Source organism: Ambystoma mexicanum, chromosome 8 (assembly GCF_040938575.1).
Source record: "Ambystoma mexicanum isolate Mex_15411 chromosome 8, UKY_AmexF1_1, whole genome shotgun sequence".
Taxonomy (NCBI): domain Eukaryota; kingdom Metazoa; phylum Chordata; class Amphibia; order Caudata; family Ambystomatidae; genus Ambystoma; species Ambystoma mexicanum.
The window spans coordinates 1,507,088,455-1,507,107,475 of NC_090929.1; the positions used below are offsets into that span (position 1 = coordinate 1,507,088,455).

The 19,021-nt window shown below is 45.6% G+C and overlaps 1 protein-coding gene across 1 annotated transcript in view; it reads left to right on the top strand.

The window, feature by feature from the left end:
• INA (internexin neuronal intermediate filament protein alpha) overlaps nt 1-16,139 on the top strand; it is a 99,867-nt gene extending 83,728 nt beyond the window's left edge. The window contains exon 3 of the mRNA XM_069611697.1: nt 11,367-16,139. Coding sequence (XP_069467798.1) covers nt 11,367-11,643 — 277 coding nt within the window. The 3' untranslated portion in view covers nt 11,644-16,139. The remainder of the gene's footprint in view (nt 1-11,366) is intronic.
• Nucleotides 16,140-19,021: the final 2,882 nt, after the last annotated feature.

A 19,021-nucleotide genomic window follows, 5' to 3' on the forward strand; every position in this document is an offset into this window, starting at 1 on the left:
CAATCAACGTGCTCCTGCGCTGAAAGCAGGATGGAGAGCACACTATCCAAGAAAACAAGGTGAGCTGTGGATCAAAGGGAAGGGTTGGACCCCGGGGAAGAAGGGGTTCAAGGACACAGAGACAATAGGGAGTTAAACTCTACCAATCCTGAGGTTTCGGGCCCAGTCTCCAGTCGAATAGCCTCCAGGGAAGGGTTCTAGGTCGTAAGAGGTCAGAACAGGCTGAGTGACATCCCCGTGGATACCAGGTGAGCGTTACAGAACACAAAGCCTCACATCAAAATCCACCTGGGCATCATGGAAACGTCAGAAACCGACCAGTTAGCCCACATGTTGGGGCAGCTATGTTCTGAAGTACATGCAGCCAGGCAGGAGACCAACACCCTGAGGAGAGAGCTGATAGTAGCCAAAGAACGTACTGATGATTTAATCCGGCAACTTCTCCAGTCACAAGCAGGGCATGCACCATTGCCGGGAAGTGTGCCCTCGATGCCAGCGCCATCAGCCAATCCCGTTCAGATAACCCTTCCTGGGGCAGTTCCCTTGGCCCCACCCGAACGATTTACGGGGGATCCCAAGAGGTTTGCAACGTTCATGAACCAGTGCCGCCTGCACTTCCTTTGTAGGCCAGGGGCCTTTCCGAATGACCAATCACGGGTCGCTTTTGTGCTATCCTACCTGAGTGGTAGCGCCACAGACTGGTCTGTACCCTTTGTGGCCCAAGACAATCCTTTGCTGCATGACTTCAGGGGCTTTCAGCAGGAGATGGAAAAGGTGTTCATCCGTCGTACTAATGGGCAGGCATTAGACAACGAACTTCTGTCCCTAGGCCAAGGCAATCAAGACCTATTAACATACATATCCACGTTCAATAGACTCGTAGTTGAAGCAGAATGGCCAGTGGAGAAGAGAACCATGTTATTTCATCAGGAGTTGTGGGGGGAGCTCAAGGATGTTCTCGCACAAGTAGTGAACACCCCGAAAGACTGCTCAGAATTCATTGACCTTGTTGTTCAACTGGATCATAGGTTGCAGGTACCGAAGAGCAGATGAAACCAGACCGGACCCTCGCCCTATGTATGTGCGTTCAAAGGACAATAATGCCCGAACAACGAAAGGTTCAGGAGAACCAATGCAAATTGGGAGGGGTCAGATCCCCCTTGACTAAAGCTGAAAGGGATAAAAGGAGACAGCAGCAGTTATGTCTGTACTGTGGAAGGTCAGGTCAATTACTTAAAGAGTGCCCTGTGAAGCCACCGAGGAGGACGGTAGGAGCCACGGACAAGGAAGATACCATCAAGGAATTGGAAAACTCCCAGGCCCGGCAAGTGTAGAGGTCCACTTGTCGAGCGAAGAAAGTGAACTACAGACCTCCCATTTTGTACTATCTGTGGTCTTGACCAATCACCAACAACCATCTCGGATGCACGCAGTAAAAGCGTACATAGACAGTGGAGCCGTTGGGAATTAAATCGACCAGGATCTTGAGGCAAAGATGGGGCTTCTGTTACGCCCTAAATCAACCACCGACACTGTTACCACTGTCCACGGCACGGAAATAGCTTCTGGTCCAGTATCCCAATGCACTGCAGCTTTAACCCTTCTGTGCCAGGATGGACACCGAGAATCTATCGTTTTTTCGACCTCATTAAGGCACCACAGTTCTGGTTGATTTTGGGAATGCCATGGTTGGTAGCTCACAATCCTCGAATCGATTGGCGAGCAAAAGAATTGGCCTTTCCCGAGACTTGCGCCCATGACATGTTATCGCCAAGAGAAACAACCAATAAACACCAGAACCTCCACGCTTGCGACTGTGGCAATAGGCACCCTACCAAGTGAATACCAGGACTTTCAAGATGTCTTTTAGAAAGAACAGGCTAATACCCTGCCACCGCATAGACCATACGATTGCCAAATCGACCTGATACCCGGCGCACAAATCCCTTGTGGGCAAATTTACGCACTCACGGAACCAGAAAACCAGCACCTGAAGGCCTATCTTGACCAATACCTGGCCAACGGGTTCATCCGTCCCTCGAAGTCTCCAGCAGCCAGTCCTCTATTCTTCGTACCGAAAAAGGAGGGGGACTTGAGAACGTGCATCGACTATCGCGCACTGAACCAGATTACCGTAAAAATTCGCTACCCCCTGCCACTGATCCCTGAATTGCTTGATCAAGTCAAAGATGCCCAAATCTACACAAAACTAGACCTGAGGGGGGCATATCACCTTGTTTGAGTAAAACAGGGGGACGAATGGAAAACGCTTTTCGCACCAAATATGGCTTGTACGAATATCAAGTAATGCCCTTTGGCCTTTGCAACGTGCCTGCTGCATTTCAATACTTCATGAACGATGTCCTATGGGAATTGATTGATGTCTGTGCTCTAGTGTACATCGAATATATCCTAGTATATTCCGCATCAAAGCAGGACCACGTTAAACACGTCCAATCCGTATTGGAGAAACTCTGTCAACACCAGCTCTACGCCAAGCTCGAAAAGTGCTCATTCCACATCTCCGAGGTGGAATTCCTGGGCTTTATTCTCAGCCCGAATGGAATCCGAATGGATGTACACAAAGTAGATGCTATCCTGAACTGGCCATCCCCAAATTCATTCAAGAGGATTCAAAGTATGCTGGGTTTTGCAAACTTCTATCGTCGGTTCCATTTCTATACCATTCATCCCAGGATTTTTTCAAATCGTGCATCCCATCACGTCATTACTAAGGAAAAGCAACAAAAAGTTCCAGTGGACGACAGACGCAGAGGAGGCTTTTCAGGAACTCAAAGCAAGATTCACATCTGCCCCAATCTTACGCCACCCTCGCCCTGATCTCCCATACCCAGTGGGAACGGATGCCTAAAGCATGGCTATGGGAGCCGTCCTCTCACAAAAGGACTGCGAAACGGGCCAGTTACACCCTGTTGCCTTCTGGTTCTGGTCGCGTAAATTCACCCCCCCCCCGGACTCAATTACACTCTCACAGACAAAGAACTCCTGGCCATTAAGTCAGCCTTTAAGGCATGGCGTCACTACCTCTTGGGCGCCAGACACACAATCACCTTAATAACTGACCACCGGAACCTCCAGTACCTAAAAACGGCAAAGGCCCAATCTTCACAACAACTACGTTGGGCTCTTTTTTTTTGCTGAATATGACTACGTGATTACATTTCGACCAGGGGTGAAAAACGGGAAGGGCGATGCCCTTTCCCGTATGGGGGTGGAAGAGCAGGCTATCAGACCCCTGACCCAATAGCAATCATCCCGAGTGACAAGCTCCTAGGAATCACAGCAACCATAACTCAGAAAGAATTACATGAAGAAATCCAAAACCTGATGAGTCCGGAGCAATTACAAGCGTGGAGTGCACAAGGAGAACATTACATGATAAAAGATCAGTTGCCCTACTTCAGGAATCGTTTATTCTTACCAAACCAAGAACTACGAGAACAAGTCATGTCCGGTTACCATGATTCCTTGATCAAGGGCCACCCCGGAATCGCTAAAACCCTAGCCAAGGTAAAACGAAATTATTGGTGGCCCACGTGGCGTAAAGACATTATCCAATTCATCCTATCTTGCGAAGTGTGTGATCAAAACAAGTCATCCAAGCAGAAACCGGCTGGGCTATTACAACCATTGGAAATCCCACCAGCACCCTGGCACACGTTGTCCCTCGATTTTATTACTGACTTACCACCCAGTCAAGGGTTTAACACTATTCTTGTTGTCGTGGACCTATTTTCAAAAATGGCACATTTCATTCCTCTTAAGGGGCTCCCAAATGCTTCCACTCTGGCAAAGGTATTTCTTGAAGGCATCGTACGGCTCCATGGGTTTCCTTCAGTTTTGGTCTCAGACCGAGGTACTCAATTCATATCTAACTTCTGGAGAAAATGCTGCTCTATGGCCCAGATCAACATCCGGCTATCCACCAGTCACCATCCCCAAATAGATGATCAAACTGAGAGGACAAATCAGACGCTCGAGCAGTATCTGCGTTGCATGTTACACCAAGCTGAAGGAAGCTGGTTCGACCTATTATGGATAGATGAATATGCTTATAATAATTCCCTACACACCAGCACTGGGCAGATACCCTTTTATACCATGTATGGCAGGCACCCACATACTTCCGAGTTGGACATTCCTACAACCCTGGAAATGCCAGCAGTCAAAACCTTGCACACGACAATTTCTCAAACCTTTAAAAGGGCAGCTGAACACCTACTTCAAGCTAAGAATCGCCAAAAGAAGTTTGCTGATCAACACAGAGCAAAGGCCCCCAACTACCAAGTGGGAGACAAAGTCTGGCTGGCGTCTAAACACGTGTCCATTAAAGGAGCCCGAATTTTCCGTCCAAGATACCTGGGTCCATTCACTGTCACCTCCGTGATAAATCCTGTGGCGGTCAGACTAGCTTTGCCGTCAAACATGCAGATTCATCCTGTGTTTCACGTGTCTCTCCTTAAACCTGTTCAACCTGGGACCCGGGTAGCAACGCCAACGCAGCCAGTAGTAGTCGCCGGGGAGCCAGAATTCAAAGTCAAGGACATCCTAGATTCAAAGTACGTCAGATCCAAATTATACTACTTAGTAGACTGGAAGGGATATGGTCCACAAGACAGGACATGGAAGCCTTGTGAGTACATCCAAGCACCTCGCTTGCTTAGACGATTTCATCAAAACCATCCAACCAAACCAGGATCAGACAGAAGAGCCACCTTGAGAGGGGCCTTGGGGGGAGTGCTGTCATGATTCCTGCCCCTCATGTCCCCAGCCCTCCAAGATGTCAGGCTGGAGCCAGGCCATGATCACCTGCATGGCCCTCAAGGGCCTCTCCATCCCTCCAAAGACCCACTTGGTGTCAGACTTGGCGCTTGTGGGACCAGACTCACTCACTCCCATAAGATAACATTGGGGATTGGACTTGTAGTGCATTGATGGGGACAAGATGGATGCCCACACATATTTCGGTTCCCAGAACTGCATGTGCGGTCTAGTCTTTTGGGTGTGGTTCAGCCCAGAGACACCTGGGATACCCAGAGACTATTTAAGCCACACCCAGGCTGAGAAACATGCTTTGCATTTTCTGCACCTGCAGCGTGACACTCACTGTGTTCGGAACGGTCTCCAGTAGGCCTGCATCTTTCTTCTGCGCTCAGCTCCTGCAAGAACAAGAACACTGTTAGGAACAGCCTTACCTTGCGGCGCTCTGCCCATCATTCATCGCTCCTTCTGTTCTGCGGGCATCTTCGGCGGTGTCATTCCCATCCCGGCACGCTGCTTCCTAAGGAAAAGGGAAAAGAACAGAAAAAAGGCATTACTAAGCATTCTGCAAATCTTCGCTTATTTTTAAATACTGTACGAGCTTCAAACGCTTACCTGAATTCCAGCCACTCTGGGGGAACTCTGTCTCCGGAACTTCTCATCCATCTGCAAGAGGGAAAAGACTCTCCAGGTTAGCGTGGAAACATCTAGAGGCGCTGCATACCGCGCTTACCCACTGCATTTGTTCTTCATAACCAGCATCCACACTGAAAACGTTGCGGCACCTAAAAGACACAGAAGAAGAACTCAGTTCAATGCAAATAAAAAAGGGGTGCATCGCTCACCTTTAGCGCTCCACATCTCAGCAGCACGCCTCCATCCCCGGACGCCGGCCATCACCTAGGGAAAGAAAGGAACGAAGTGAGAGAACTGTTCAAAAGACTCATTATACTTACCTGTCGGACTCTTGCCAGTAAAGTAACTAGGCAGCAACGAGCCTGCATCAATCAACGCGCCCCTTAGCTGAAAGCAGGACGGAGAGCACACTATCCAAGAAAACAAGGTGAGCTATGGATCAAAGGGAAGGGTTGGACCCCGGGGAAGAATGGGTTCAAGCACACAGAGACAATAGGGAGTTAAACTCTACCAATCCTGTGTTTCCTGCCCAGTCTCCAGTCGAATAGCCTCCAGGGAAGGGTTTGAGGTTGTAAGAGGTCAGAACAGGCTGAGTGACATCCCCGTGGATTCCAGGTGAGCGTTACATACACTGAAGAAATGCACCTCAACTGCTCACCCGAGCAGGGTGTGGAACCAGCAGTACACAAGGGGTTCACCCCACATTAGAACTCAGGCAGAGACTGAAACCGAGCAGGTTATGGCAGACAAACAGTTAAGGTAATCACCAATGCCATATGCATCACCCAACAAAGTTGCCGACCTTAAGCGAGGAATACACTGAGCAAGTGTACCTCCAACTGCTCACCCTAGCAGGGTGTGGCAACCAGCAGTACACGAGGGAGCACCTCGCAGTAGAACCCAGGCAAAGCCTGAAACCGAGCAGTTTATGGCACGCTTACAGGGAAAATAATGACATCTGCCATATGCAGCACCTAAACAAAGCTGCCGACCTAAGGAAAGAACACACTGAGCAAGTGCACCTCAAACTGCTCACCCTAGCAGGGTGTGGTAGCCCGCAGTACACGAGGGGCAACCTCGCACTAGAACGCAGGCAAAGCCTGCCACCGAGCAGGTTATGGCACGCCTATAGAGAAGGCCATCACTTAAGTTATATGCAGCGCTTAAACAAAGCTGCAGATTGTCAGCTCATCAGGTTCCTGAGTGGGCACTAAAATATATATTATAAAACATCGCTATTAAAACATCCAATTAAAATGACAATTTTTAAATATATCTAAAATAAATATGTACTGGAAACATCGGGAAGTGAACCCAGGACCTCCAGCATGGAAAACATGCAGCTCCATCATTAAGCGATCCTGCTTTTTAAATGAAGCGAGGGCTTTGTTACACTCCAATATAAAATCAATGAACAAAGCCATAAAGGGCAGGCAAAGACCAAATCACATTCAAAGTTACCACATAATAAAATGCTCATACATGCACCCATAATATATTAAAATATTTCATAACATTTTTTAAAATATACATATATATTAAAATGTAAAAGGTTTCCTGAACCCTGCGTGACAGCACTGGAGGACTGGAGCTCTAACTGTTGAGCTATGTAGTCTCAACCTCCACTGGCCGGGCCTGAAGCAAAGGTTCTACCTGGCCGGCGCGTGTTACGTACAAAGTGGGTGGGGTGGGCCTCCCAGGCTCGGAACTCCCGAAGACAATGCCTGGAAGAAGACGCAAACGGAGGCATCATAAACATAAAGCCTAAAGCATAAAGGCTCACACGCGTCGGGTCTGAGGTGAAAACCTCTAATAGACCGCGCGTGTAGGCCTGTTGTGGGCGGGCTAGAAAGCCGGTGTGCGTCTGGCCTGAAGCTAAAGCTTCCATCAGGGCCGCACGCGTCGGGTTGAGAGAAAGCGGGGCTCCGAAGCGGAGCTGCTTCCTTAACAAAACAAATACTGTTTTAAAAACAAAGCGGCGCTCGCATGCATACGTTACAACACTGCAGTCTCAGTGACACATGAGAATGAACAACCCAATAACCTAATTAGTGACACCAAAGTGAAGCAGTAAGAGTGTAACTTAAATGTAAAACACCATACACATTCTAACATATCCTATATGTATATATATAATTTCCCAATAAAGTATAAATATTATGCACTCTACTGAGACTAGCATGCAAGCACAACTAGAAGGAGTGACTTAGCTGTGGTGTTAGCAGCAAAGAAAGAGGAGTTGGGTTTAGAGTGATTGACTTATATAAGGAAGGGTCCCTGCTCATTGGTCTCCTGCAGGTCATGACCTGTCCTCCATAATGGATTGGGGAGCTCCCTTAGATTGACATTGAACTCTATTTAGTTCTGTTCTTTACAACTTTTTTGTTTGTAAAAGGTTTTTCTTTGCTGCTGTGGTTTTAGAGTAAAGATTGTTATTCATAATATGAGCCTCTTGTCTTGTCATAGAATCAGCACTTGAAGGTCAATTTTAATAGGGAAAAGGGGAGTTTAAATCTGTTGAAATCCAAATGTCAAAAACTTGCATCGTGCCATTTGTGAAACTGATGTAGGTTTGAGGAGGGCGGGGGCCTAGACAGATTGAATATCGTGTACAGAAGGCCTTACACAGAGATGATTTAAGAAGGCCTATTTGAGGACAATCACCTTGGCAATGGCACAGGGTTCTCGTGACCGGGACCACTATGGCTGGATGTTCTTAAGGCAACAATGCTTAAAAATAGTTTTGGAGCTGCAACACACACTGTGGGCCTAATTTACAAAGCGCTGTTCAATGGGTTTGGCCTTTGCAAAACACTTTGGTAAATCAGGCCCTCTGGTGGGAGCAACTAAACCAACTTTGGGCTTGATCTCGATAAACTGGGATAAGTGTGATAAGTCTACTGGAGCTGTGGGCCTAAACATGTAGAGTAGAGAACTCCTTAGAAAAATAGGCCTTGAAGGAAGCTTTGGCTCTCATATATTTAGTAGAAGCCAAGCAGACCCGAGTTTGGACAGAGGGTGTTTGGAGGCAGGCCATCTTGGGCAAACAGTGGACTACTGAGACAGATGCGCACACTGAGGGGCACCACGTTTAACTAGCTCTTTGGTTGCTTGTGACTTCAGAGAGTTGACACCCAATTTGCATTAAATGTTGAATGGCAGCTATGGGTACAGACTTTGGCAGATGTAGGGCTCGTTGCCATATGAAACTTTCAATCCGAGGAAGGGGAGCAATGGTCCAGAAGAGGTGGATTTCACAACCATAAATTAATTTAGGAATAATTTCCCCTTCATAGAATCGAAGTGATGGTAACAATGAAAACCTGTCAAATTTAACGTCCACTCTTATCAGTTGATTTGCTAGAATAATGGAATGAGCCCACAACCATTCGCTGATCTGGACTTTAAATGGACGGGACACAATCGGAAAACCCAAATATGTGAAGCTATCAACCCATTCTAAGGGTTGATCTTCAACCCACCATCTAAAAAAAAGTGATTTCTTTCTCTATGAACAATGCATAATTTTTGTTTTCTTTGAGTTAATCGATTGTTAATCAATGACTGCTTACAAAGCTGCCGAAAGTCTTCATCTGCCTTTGAAGGCCGATTTCTGTGGTGTCAAATAATAAGAAGTCATTGGCGTAGCTTAAATACGTAACTCTCAAATTATTCAATTTAGGAGGTACAATTGCCACCGGATGAATGCAGTCCTCCACATCAGACATATAAAGGTTGAACAGACAGGGGGCCAAAATGGACCCCTGTCTGACACCTCTTGATGTGGGAATAGATCTAGACAAGGCACCAGATGCATTAAGTCTCACCGGTATTATGCACTGTTCATGGAGCACAATCAAAAGATGAAGAAGACCATTTGTGGATCCCCCAGTTGCTTAATTTGGAACAAAGTAGACATCTGCAAACTGCATCAAATGCAGCAGAGATATCGATGGTGGCTATAAAAACAGAGTTGTGGTTTTTTTTGCCCATGCAAGGGATTGGACCGATTTTAATATCATTCCATTAAGTGAGGTGCTCATGTGCTTACGAAAGCCAGTCTGCCATTTCTTCAAGATACCGGCTGTACTGGCTCAAGACTGTAACTCATCCAACAGCAATGTCACAAAGACGATGTTGTCAGTGTCCAGAATGGCTACAGGCCTGTAGTTGCACGGATTAGAACATGATCCCTTTTATAGCTAGGCACCAAATGGACCACTTGCCAAGAAGCCGGAGAAATGTGTGTGGCCAATATATGTCCAAATAGCATATCTAATACGGTTGACCGAATTTTCCCGGGAGCTTTTGAATAGGGCATTCGACAGTTTGTTTGGACTAGGCGCACGCGAGGAACTGATCTTTATTAGGATCCCTTCATGAAGAATATTAACATGGCATCCATAAAGACATGAAGAATACTAACATAAGCAATGTAGAAGCTGAAAGCTACACGAGTGACATGCGACTAAAGCTCACTAACATAGACATTCGAGAGTAATGGGCACCCTTTTTTTTCCAAAATGGAAGCAGCAGCACGCTTCTAAGTTAATGAAAGGCCTTAAGACTTCACAAGAACAAAAAATGCTGAATTTACAGAAATACAAATCCGTGGAGAGCTCAGACAGTAGCTAAACAGATCAAGCCACAGTACTGAGAAATTAAGGAGGGTCTGAACGTCTCAGAAAGAACACAAGATAGCAATTGCCAGAACGCGAGAAAACCACAACACTTGCACATATTTGCTAAAATCCCAATAAATACAGTGTGAAATAATTCCAAACACAGTCTCATCACACATGACACAAAACTGAAGAACACTGTCTATTCATTAGCAACCGATACAGATAGGACACCTGCCTCACTCCTTACACACATTTCCAGGCATGAGATGCCATACAAGGCCAAATACAGAGCAATCATCCTGGCTCATGGCCTAGGAAGAAGGGATGGTATCTTTTTTCATTGAAAGGAAAGCAGTCCATGGACCTCTCTTCCCCTAATCCTGTCCGGCTCATGTCTTGAAAACCTGTCAGTTGCCCAAGGTTGGTCGGTAGAAAGTCAAACAATCAAAACCCCCAATGTTAGGTCACCCAATAACTTATTAAGCCAATCAATAGCTTAGTGTAGAGATGATGTGTTTTTATTATTATCAATTTAGAGGTGGTCTCAGGAGGAGCTATCAGATTATTGTTATCCAATTAGAAGTTTAACCCATATAGAATGCATATGTAGTCAATCCCCTTAACCAATTCTCAGTCCCCTTAGGTTTTCTATGAAGAGATTATATTGTGATGTCAGTGTTTAATCCATTGTTTGTTTTGAATTTACTGAGAGCGACACATTTCTTGCTTGTTTGCTTTATTTGGATGTTAATAAAGCTGAGTATTGCATTTCACTTTGTCTATTTCCGTCATTGAGTCTGTTTTTTTCTGGCTCCTGATCCTCTGTGTAATTCAGGGGTTTTCCCAGGCCGTCTAAACACCATATTCAAGGGGATGAGAACCTGAGCAAGAGAAATCAAAGTAAAGTGGTCTGGGACCCTAAGCAGTACCTGGCAGGGGAGTACACCAGGACCGCCTACCAACCCACTAAAAGAGCTCTAGCAAGAGAAGCCTGAGAAAGACCAGGGGTAGGGGTACAATCCCCCCACCTTTGTCAAACTGCCAAGAGAGGCCTGAGAAATGCCAGGGGAAGGGAGACATTCCCCATTTTTGTTCAACTATGAAGAGAAGCCTGGGAAAGGCCAAGGGGAAGGAACACATTTCCCCCACTTTTGCTGAACTATCAAGAGAAGCCTGAGAAAGTCCATAACATTTGTATAATGTCCTTACAATTGATTGTAGGAGTTGCCTTACTTATGAATCATAGGAAAGTACTGCTATGCCTTAGTACTGGTTGTCTGTGTCCAGTTTTTCTAATGTGATTGTTTTTTTCTGTCCTTATAGGAAATTGCTGGAAGGTGAAGAAACCCGATTTACCACCGGAGGAATTAGCGTTTCGACTCAGAATCCGTATTCAAATCCTGGATATTCCTTTCAGTCTAGAGCGTATGTGTCAACTCCTTCGAAATTATCACCCACTCTCATACCTGTTAAGAAGGAAGAGCGGGATGAGACATCAAAACTGGTGTCTAAGACGCCTACTCATACAGGGGAAACCTTTGAGGAAATTATTGAGGAAACCGTTGTGTCCAGCAAGAAAGTGGACAAACCAGAGCAGTAGGGAGGAGAGAATCCACTTAGAAATAGTCAAGTCTAGAGAAATGTAAACCCAACTTTGTAGAATAGGTGAGTGGGTACACACAGAAGTCCTTTTGACTGAATCAAGCTAGAGGAAAAATCCTCCACTTTTCCTCCAAAAATCATTGGAATTACCAATTGGTAATTCCGCCGATGGGAATCCCGCCAAATTTGTAATTTGGTGGTGTGGGAAAAGTGTCAATAACGGAATTACCACCACTTTTTTCCCCCACTGTCAAACTGGTAATTAGGCCCAATATCTTAGACATACACTACAGGGGTCATTATGAGTTGGGCAGAGTTTAAGAATGAAATATCACTGGAGCAAGTTACCACCTCTGCCTGTGGTATTTCTGAAAATCCACTCAATTCCGAGTTTACCACCGCACAGGGTATTCCAAAAATATCACCTTTGCCAATGGTGACAATAACGTGTCTTTTTTCATTACATTTCTTTTAGGCATTCCCTCCTTCAATATGAAAGTGAAACAGATAATGTGCATTAATGATTTATACCACTACTGTACATTTGTTACTGCACAAAGGGATCAGTTCTGACCCTTTCATGCATTACATGAGTAATGTGATGAGAGGGTGGCATCAGAGATAAAAACCTTTTCACTCCTTACCATGTCCCGTTCTCAAAACCTGTTTTACTGTATTGAAGGGAAGCACCCAAGCTCCCCTTCTGTATACTAAGAAAGGTTAGAAAAAAGTTGGGGTCACTTTGGAATTTTACCTGCTGGAGGTAAAAATGTGCAGATTTTGTGTTGAAAATCCTCCTGGAATACTATCTGCAGTATTCCATGGCATACCACCAGTGGTGTTTGACACAACCCTGAATTGGGCAGATGGTAAATCTGGTGGTATTTGGCATATACCACCATATGTTCCATTACCACCCCAACTCGTAAAGACCCCCTAAATGAAATACATTACCGTCAACATTTTGAAGATGTCTTGGTGCAGTCCAGAGATCTCTGAAAACAGAAAGCAATAATATGGAAAATATGATTCTTTATTTAGTAATCACTGAAGATGATATAAACATACACATATGTAATACTAAATAAAAATGCAGTCAAAGTATGAATGCTTAAATATAAACTTAGGCTATACCAGTGGCATTTTAGATATCCCGGGTTTACCAATTAAAAACATCTGGGGTCAAATTCATAAACAAATGGGCATCTCTGTTAAGTGCAAATGGTGTGGTTGAGAGAGATTCAAAATTTGAAGAAAACGCAGGTCACCCTATTTACAGAGGTGACCTATGCATTTTTGGAGGGACGAGTGGATTGCGCTACAAATCGCAGGCAGGCCCCTAAAAATATGCAAGTATCGATGACTCCATTGTGATCTTGGAGGGCTTCTTGTATTAGCAGTATTGATCCCTCTTATACTGGTAGTGCAATTCATCATGTCCGTCCTTGAATGGTGCACCATGAAGAATGTTCTAAATGAGAGAAATGCATTCGGGAGGCTGCTGCTTTCCCAATCTTTGGCAATGCAGAGAAGGGTCTGAATTGATCTTTTTGGCTATTGCACTTTCAACTGTACCTGTTCTGGACAAATGCAGGGAAAAGGTTGAGGCGATGTCTAGATTTGTACACCAATGCACACTGTACAAAAAAAGGTATGTGTCAATGGATACATAATTCAGATGTACAAAAATGCAAAAGGTTGGGCTAATGCTTCATTAAGCTAGATATCACAAGTTTAACCTAGCAAATTAGTTACAACTGATAACTGTGGTACAGGGTGATTAGCTTGCAGCGGTCACCACAAATTACACTAGTCCAAGGTCACAAAAGTAAAGGTCTAATGGGATGTTTGACCAATTGCGCTACACCCTAATAAATGAGAAGCTGTGGTTGTCCTTTAAAAATAAGCAATCTCCCAAATCTAGCTATAATCATCATTTTTAGTGCAATTATCTTTTTCTGGGTTGCCAACACGTGTTTCGCCCTGAACACTCAAGTCTTCTTCAGGGCGTTAGACAAAGATTGATGGTTATTGTGGTCTACCATCTATGCCACGGGTCACTTGTTTAAATTATCACCATTTGGCTTGGAAAAACTCCTGAGTTTCTACGCATCAAACCCTTAACTTGAGGATCTAGGCGAAAATGCAATGTATCTTTTTAGATACTTCTTCTTAATATACGTTATTTTTACAAATCCATTCTCAATATGTGGAATCCCTCCAATCCAAAACTTCTATTCTCTCTATGTCACTAGTCAAATTTTGGCAAACAGTCAGGAGCTACCATGCGAACTTTGCATTTTATCTCCATTATGATGAGGGTCCTAAGAGACCCTTCTTGAAATAATTGGTCTACAATTATCCTGACTGTCAAACATCCCATTAGATAATTCAGATGTACCTACATGAATTTGAAATTACGCATCTTTGCATGTTTATCATTTTGTATGTGTGCAAGTGCTGTGCACTGGCAAATTGAAAGATACCTTTGTGATTTGACCCCACTTTGAGAAACAGATAATTTCTTTGTATTGTTCCCACTCCCCTATGATCAGGTTGGCAACATTTCTCTTCTCAGCACTTCACCTTCGAATAGTCCACGTTTTTTCACGCAGAACCACACCATCCATTTCATGTAGCTCAATGTGGCCCAATAGGAAGCACATAGGATCAGACCAGGGTCTGGGCAACTATTTTCCTCCAAGGCAAAATCTCAGCACAAGCAATACTGATCGTTTCACCCATGCCCTCCGTTCTAGCATATGAGAAGGAGCTGTTCGGAATCGGAATCCACCTCTCCCGATTCTTTCATAGCGGCCCCGCGCATGAGTATTCCTGATCACGATCGATTGCCAGCAACGGAGGCCTTTGATCTTTGAACCAGCACCAAATGCGAAGTAAATCATGCACAAGTTTAGTGGTAAGCACATGCAGTGTTAGGTAGATCATTTTAACTCTCCTTACCTCTTAGGGTCTTGGGTCCACAAGACATGTAGAAAGTGAAGTGAGAGTTGTCTAGTTTTTAGGTGTATGAGTTTCATGTAGAACATGAGGTTTGTTGTATTGGAAAGGAAGCACACAACTTCAGGATCCAGCAGTACGTGTGGGTATGGATACGTCTTCCAGTGTAGACAAATGTTTGTTGAAAGAGCTGCATCATTGACTTTATTTTGGATGTGTGCTACCCAGGTGTTACCCACATTTAACCAGAAGTAAATTAAGGGGGAACAAACAAACCCCTTCCTTGAATAGAATAACAGTCTAAAAAGGTGTGTTTGTGCGGGCTGAATTTTTGTTTTGAAAAGGTCTCTAAAGAGACAGAGGGGAAAACGATGTCTTAGCTCTGGCGTTGGATCTCCCGGAATCATTCTTCTGACATGCTACCACCATTTGGAATCATTGCCTGGCATTATTAGGGAGGCAAAGGAGGCCCCTTTGGCGAATCAATGTTTCAAGGAAAGTAGGGAGTCATTAAGAAATGGTCTACATACATGGAATCGCCATTTGGAATATTCTTCCAGCATCAGGCCAGAGGAGTATTCAAATGGGTGACACCTTGGGTGTAAAGGTCATCAGGGAAGAGCTTAGTGAGAATTGGTCTTCATACATGGGACCACCGCTTGTCATTTTTCCCCGAGATCAAGCCAGGGGAAGACTGAAATTTGTGGCACCTTGGGGGATTTTAAACATTAAGAATTAATAGAAAGATAACAATAATTGGTCTTTATAGGCGCATGATTTGTAATCCTACCCTGACATCAGGCATAGAGGAGATTCACATGTATAGCACCATAGATGAATGTTTTCATGAAGGCACCTGAAAAGGACTTTGAGGTATGTTCCCACATACTTGTCCTTAATCATCCTTTGACATTGGGCACTATATAACTTGCTGATAGCTTGGGTGAATAAGCACATCATGGAGATGATGTGAGGCATTGAGAATAGTTCTTGATGAGTACATGGTGCAGCCATTTTGAATCTTCATCTGGTGTCCTGTCATTGGTGGCACGCTGGATGAGTAATCACATCAACACACCTGAGTCTGTGGCATGACAATAAATCACACTAGTTTATTGAGTGAGCACTTGAGGTGTCAACCACGTCTATGAGGCGTCACTGCCTTCCATTTATGACCAGCAGTTAAAATTGGGTATGGACCCCCGGTGGCTTAGCCCCAGGGGCCAGCCGCATCCGCCTCCCCTTTAATCAGGCACTGCTCGCTTCACCATAACATTCTACAGCACTGCCTGTTCACAGCAGCTTCCTCAGGCAAGGCTTATTAGCACTCAGTGGGATTTGGGATGCCTGGAGGGGAGCGGCAGGTTTGCAAGAATTCAAGGCTGGTGTGTTGAGTGTTTGTATCAGAGCACTGTGCAGTGAGATTCTATTCACATGGAACCTTCTATGGTATCAATGTTTACAATGTGGAGCACCAAGCCACTGTTTATCTTCTCTTGCAAGGCACTAGGTAATAAAATCAATACTTCCAAACGGCGAGTCTTGTTCTCTTCATATTACATTGTCTCGGTAGTTGCGTTAAGGAAAGTGAAACATGTTGCTGTGCGTGCTGTCTTTATTCTGATTGGAGCTTAAAGTCGGCCTATTTTTGGAAGACCTGAAGATAAATATTGTTGTGCCTTTTCTTCCACACAGATAAACAACATTGGGGAGAATTATGATGAAGGGGTAAGAGTTCTTGTGCTACGAAACCAATCCAAGCGGGCCACACACTCTACTGGACTTCTTGAGCAGGTCTCCAGGCCACCAGGCAACTAACCATCCTGTGCCCTGTTTCTGAGTACCCCTTATTGGTGCTAGCAGACTTGCTTGCTAGGGTACGCCTTAAAAGATGTTGCACGTCGGGCCCCACACTGCTCGTTTTCTGTGCTTAATGCTTCAACTAGCGCCGACATGCACACAACTCACTACACCCCCACCACGCTGCCGCTCCTTACCTACATCCTATGGTGTGTTCCCTGCTCCCGTTTTCTCCAACTGCTCCTTAAGCCACCTCCTCCTCTTCCCACCACAGACCAACATCCAGAATCCCAGGTGTGGCCACAATGCATGATAGCCACTCGGGCAAGCCTCAACACCTGGACAGCGCCACAGTGGCTACGGGCACATTATACATGCATATGCCATTGCACATTAGCGACAGAATCTGGGCTCTAAATATCTGATTTGGCAAATGAACCCTTGGACAGACTGCACCGAAGGTTAGAAAGCCTACTTGACATTCAAAGACTATACGGCAGATCTTGGCCACCAAGTGTTTGCTGGCCATTTGTATCCCAAACTGCTTCTAATTGTTTCTAAATGTTCCAGAGGCAAGCCCAGAATGTGTGCGCCCGCATCATCACAATTTAAGACATTTTTGTTCATTATAAGTTCCCCAGTCTGGAAAAAAGGCCGGAAAACATGCCGGTAATTCCAGCACCAGCATTTTTTCCGGACCCGGGAAACACAAGTTTGCCGGTCTGGTCAGTGATCTACCGACAGGCCTGACCTGCCAGTGAATCAGGCCCCTACTAGCAAATACATGCCGGAATCACCGGCACCAGAACTACTGGTGCCGGTGATTCTGGCAATCCCATCCCATCCAGTCCTGGACTCCATGGAATGGTAACTTACAACCATTTGCGCTGCTTGGAATATCCCGGTAATACTGGGGTATCAGGCAGCAGAAACGGTAGGGGCAATTTGCCCAGGATATCAGGCAGTGGAAACGGTAGGGGCAGTTTGCCCGGGATATCAGGCAGCGGAAATAGTAGGGGCAGTTTGCCGGTATCCTGCCAGAATTACCAGTGGGATACTGGCAAACTCGAGATGGACCCCATATTCTCCTGTTCCGCAAAGACAAATGGCACAAAAGGGTGTATGGATCGTGTTTGCCATGAAGAAGTTACCCATTATATGGCCCATGGGCCACTCACTGCCCTTCAAGCCATTTTCTTCCGCCCTCCCTACCCCCACACACCTCACCTCTTGCCCGTCCCATATGCCAGGCACAGCAGCTGACAGGGTGGGCTGCTCCCAGAGTTAATCACTTGCTGAACCTTAGAAGGATATTTATTTGACTCTCAGCTTCATTTCAGGGTGAAGGCAGAAGGTCATACGTGACAGATTCGGCCACAGTCATGGGGTCATAAGTGGGAAACAGCTAAAAGGATCAAAAAGGAGCCCCTGAGAGAGAAAGAGAAATATTCAAAGAAATAGCCATTGATAAAAGCTTATGCTTTGGGTGTTGAACTGGATCGTTTCTGCGTGTTGACACCAAGGCTTTTGGTTTTAAAGATGCAGCCTTAGATGTGGCTGCAGCCATATGCTTGCAGATGCTGCCACCCCAAGCAAGCACAGCCCCCCACAGACGAGTGATGCCATCACATGCCATGTCATGTCTCCTATGCCACATGCGGCCATCGTATGGCAAGCACAGTCCAAATTGCCCCAGTAATGACAGCTGCTGATGCCTCATGCAGGGAGCAGCTGCAGCCCTCACATGTCCAGCTGCTGCCAGCGTATCCCAGCGCAAACATCATGTGATGTGCTGAGATCGCCACACGCAGCCTCTTGGCACTATGGCCACTGGCCCCCAGGGCTCCAATCAATGGGATAAAGGGTGTAAGCATTGTAATAAGATGCGCAGAGATGTGTCTTTCATTTCAAAGATGAGGAATTATAATGTTTCTCTCCATGGTCCTGGTAATGCCACCCAAATCCAGTTCTCCATGAAACTGGCAAAATGTCCTTGACAATGCATGCGATTAACATCATTGTATTAAAATGTCTTTGTGAAGCTCTCCAACTCCTGTCATTTTTAAATTCCCATCACATTTTGGGTCAGTGTTAGCGACACAAGGGGCCTCATTACGAGTTTGGAGGTAGCCATGGTGCTAGTAGCACCATGGCTGCCTCCAACCGGCCTCCATTACCGGGTTCCTTCAATGAGGAATAACCGGGTCATTCCAACATTGGAGGACCCGGTTATTCCTCCTTGAAGGAACCATTCTCATTTGAGCCACCATAGGGCTCAATGGGAATGGGGAGGGAGGTAATAGCGGGCACATTACAAATGGCCCGTTATTACCTCTCTCTTCCCCTCGCGGGACCCGGAAAGGACGTCTGGTTTTATCAGACGTCTGTTCCGGGTCCCGCAAATGGCATCTCGTTATCTGCGCTCCTGTCCGTTACCGGCGCCCTTCATTACGGATTGCAAGGGTCGTAATGAGGCCCATGGTGCTTTAAAATGCATTATTTGGCACAGTTTCCATTTCGTTTTGGCCAAAAATAATGAAAAAATTCATTCGGCATGGGAAAAAAACGTCTTCCCATGATTTCGAATAAAAGGAGCGGGGGTGGTGGGGTTGTCT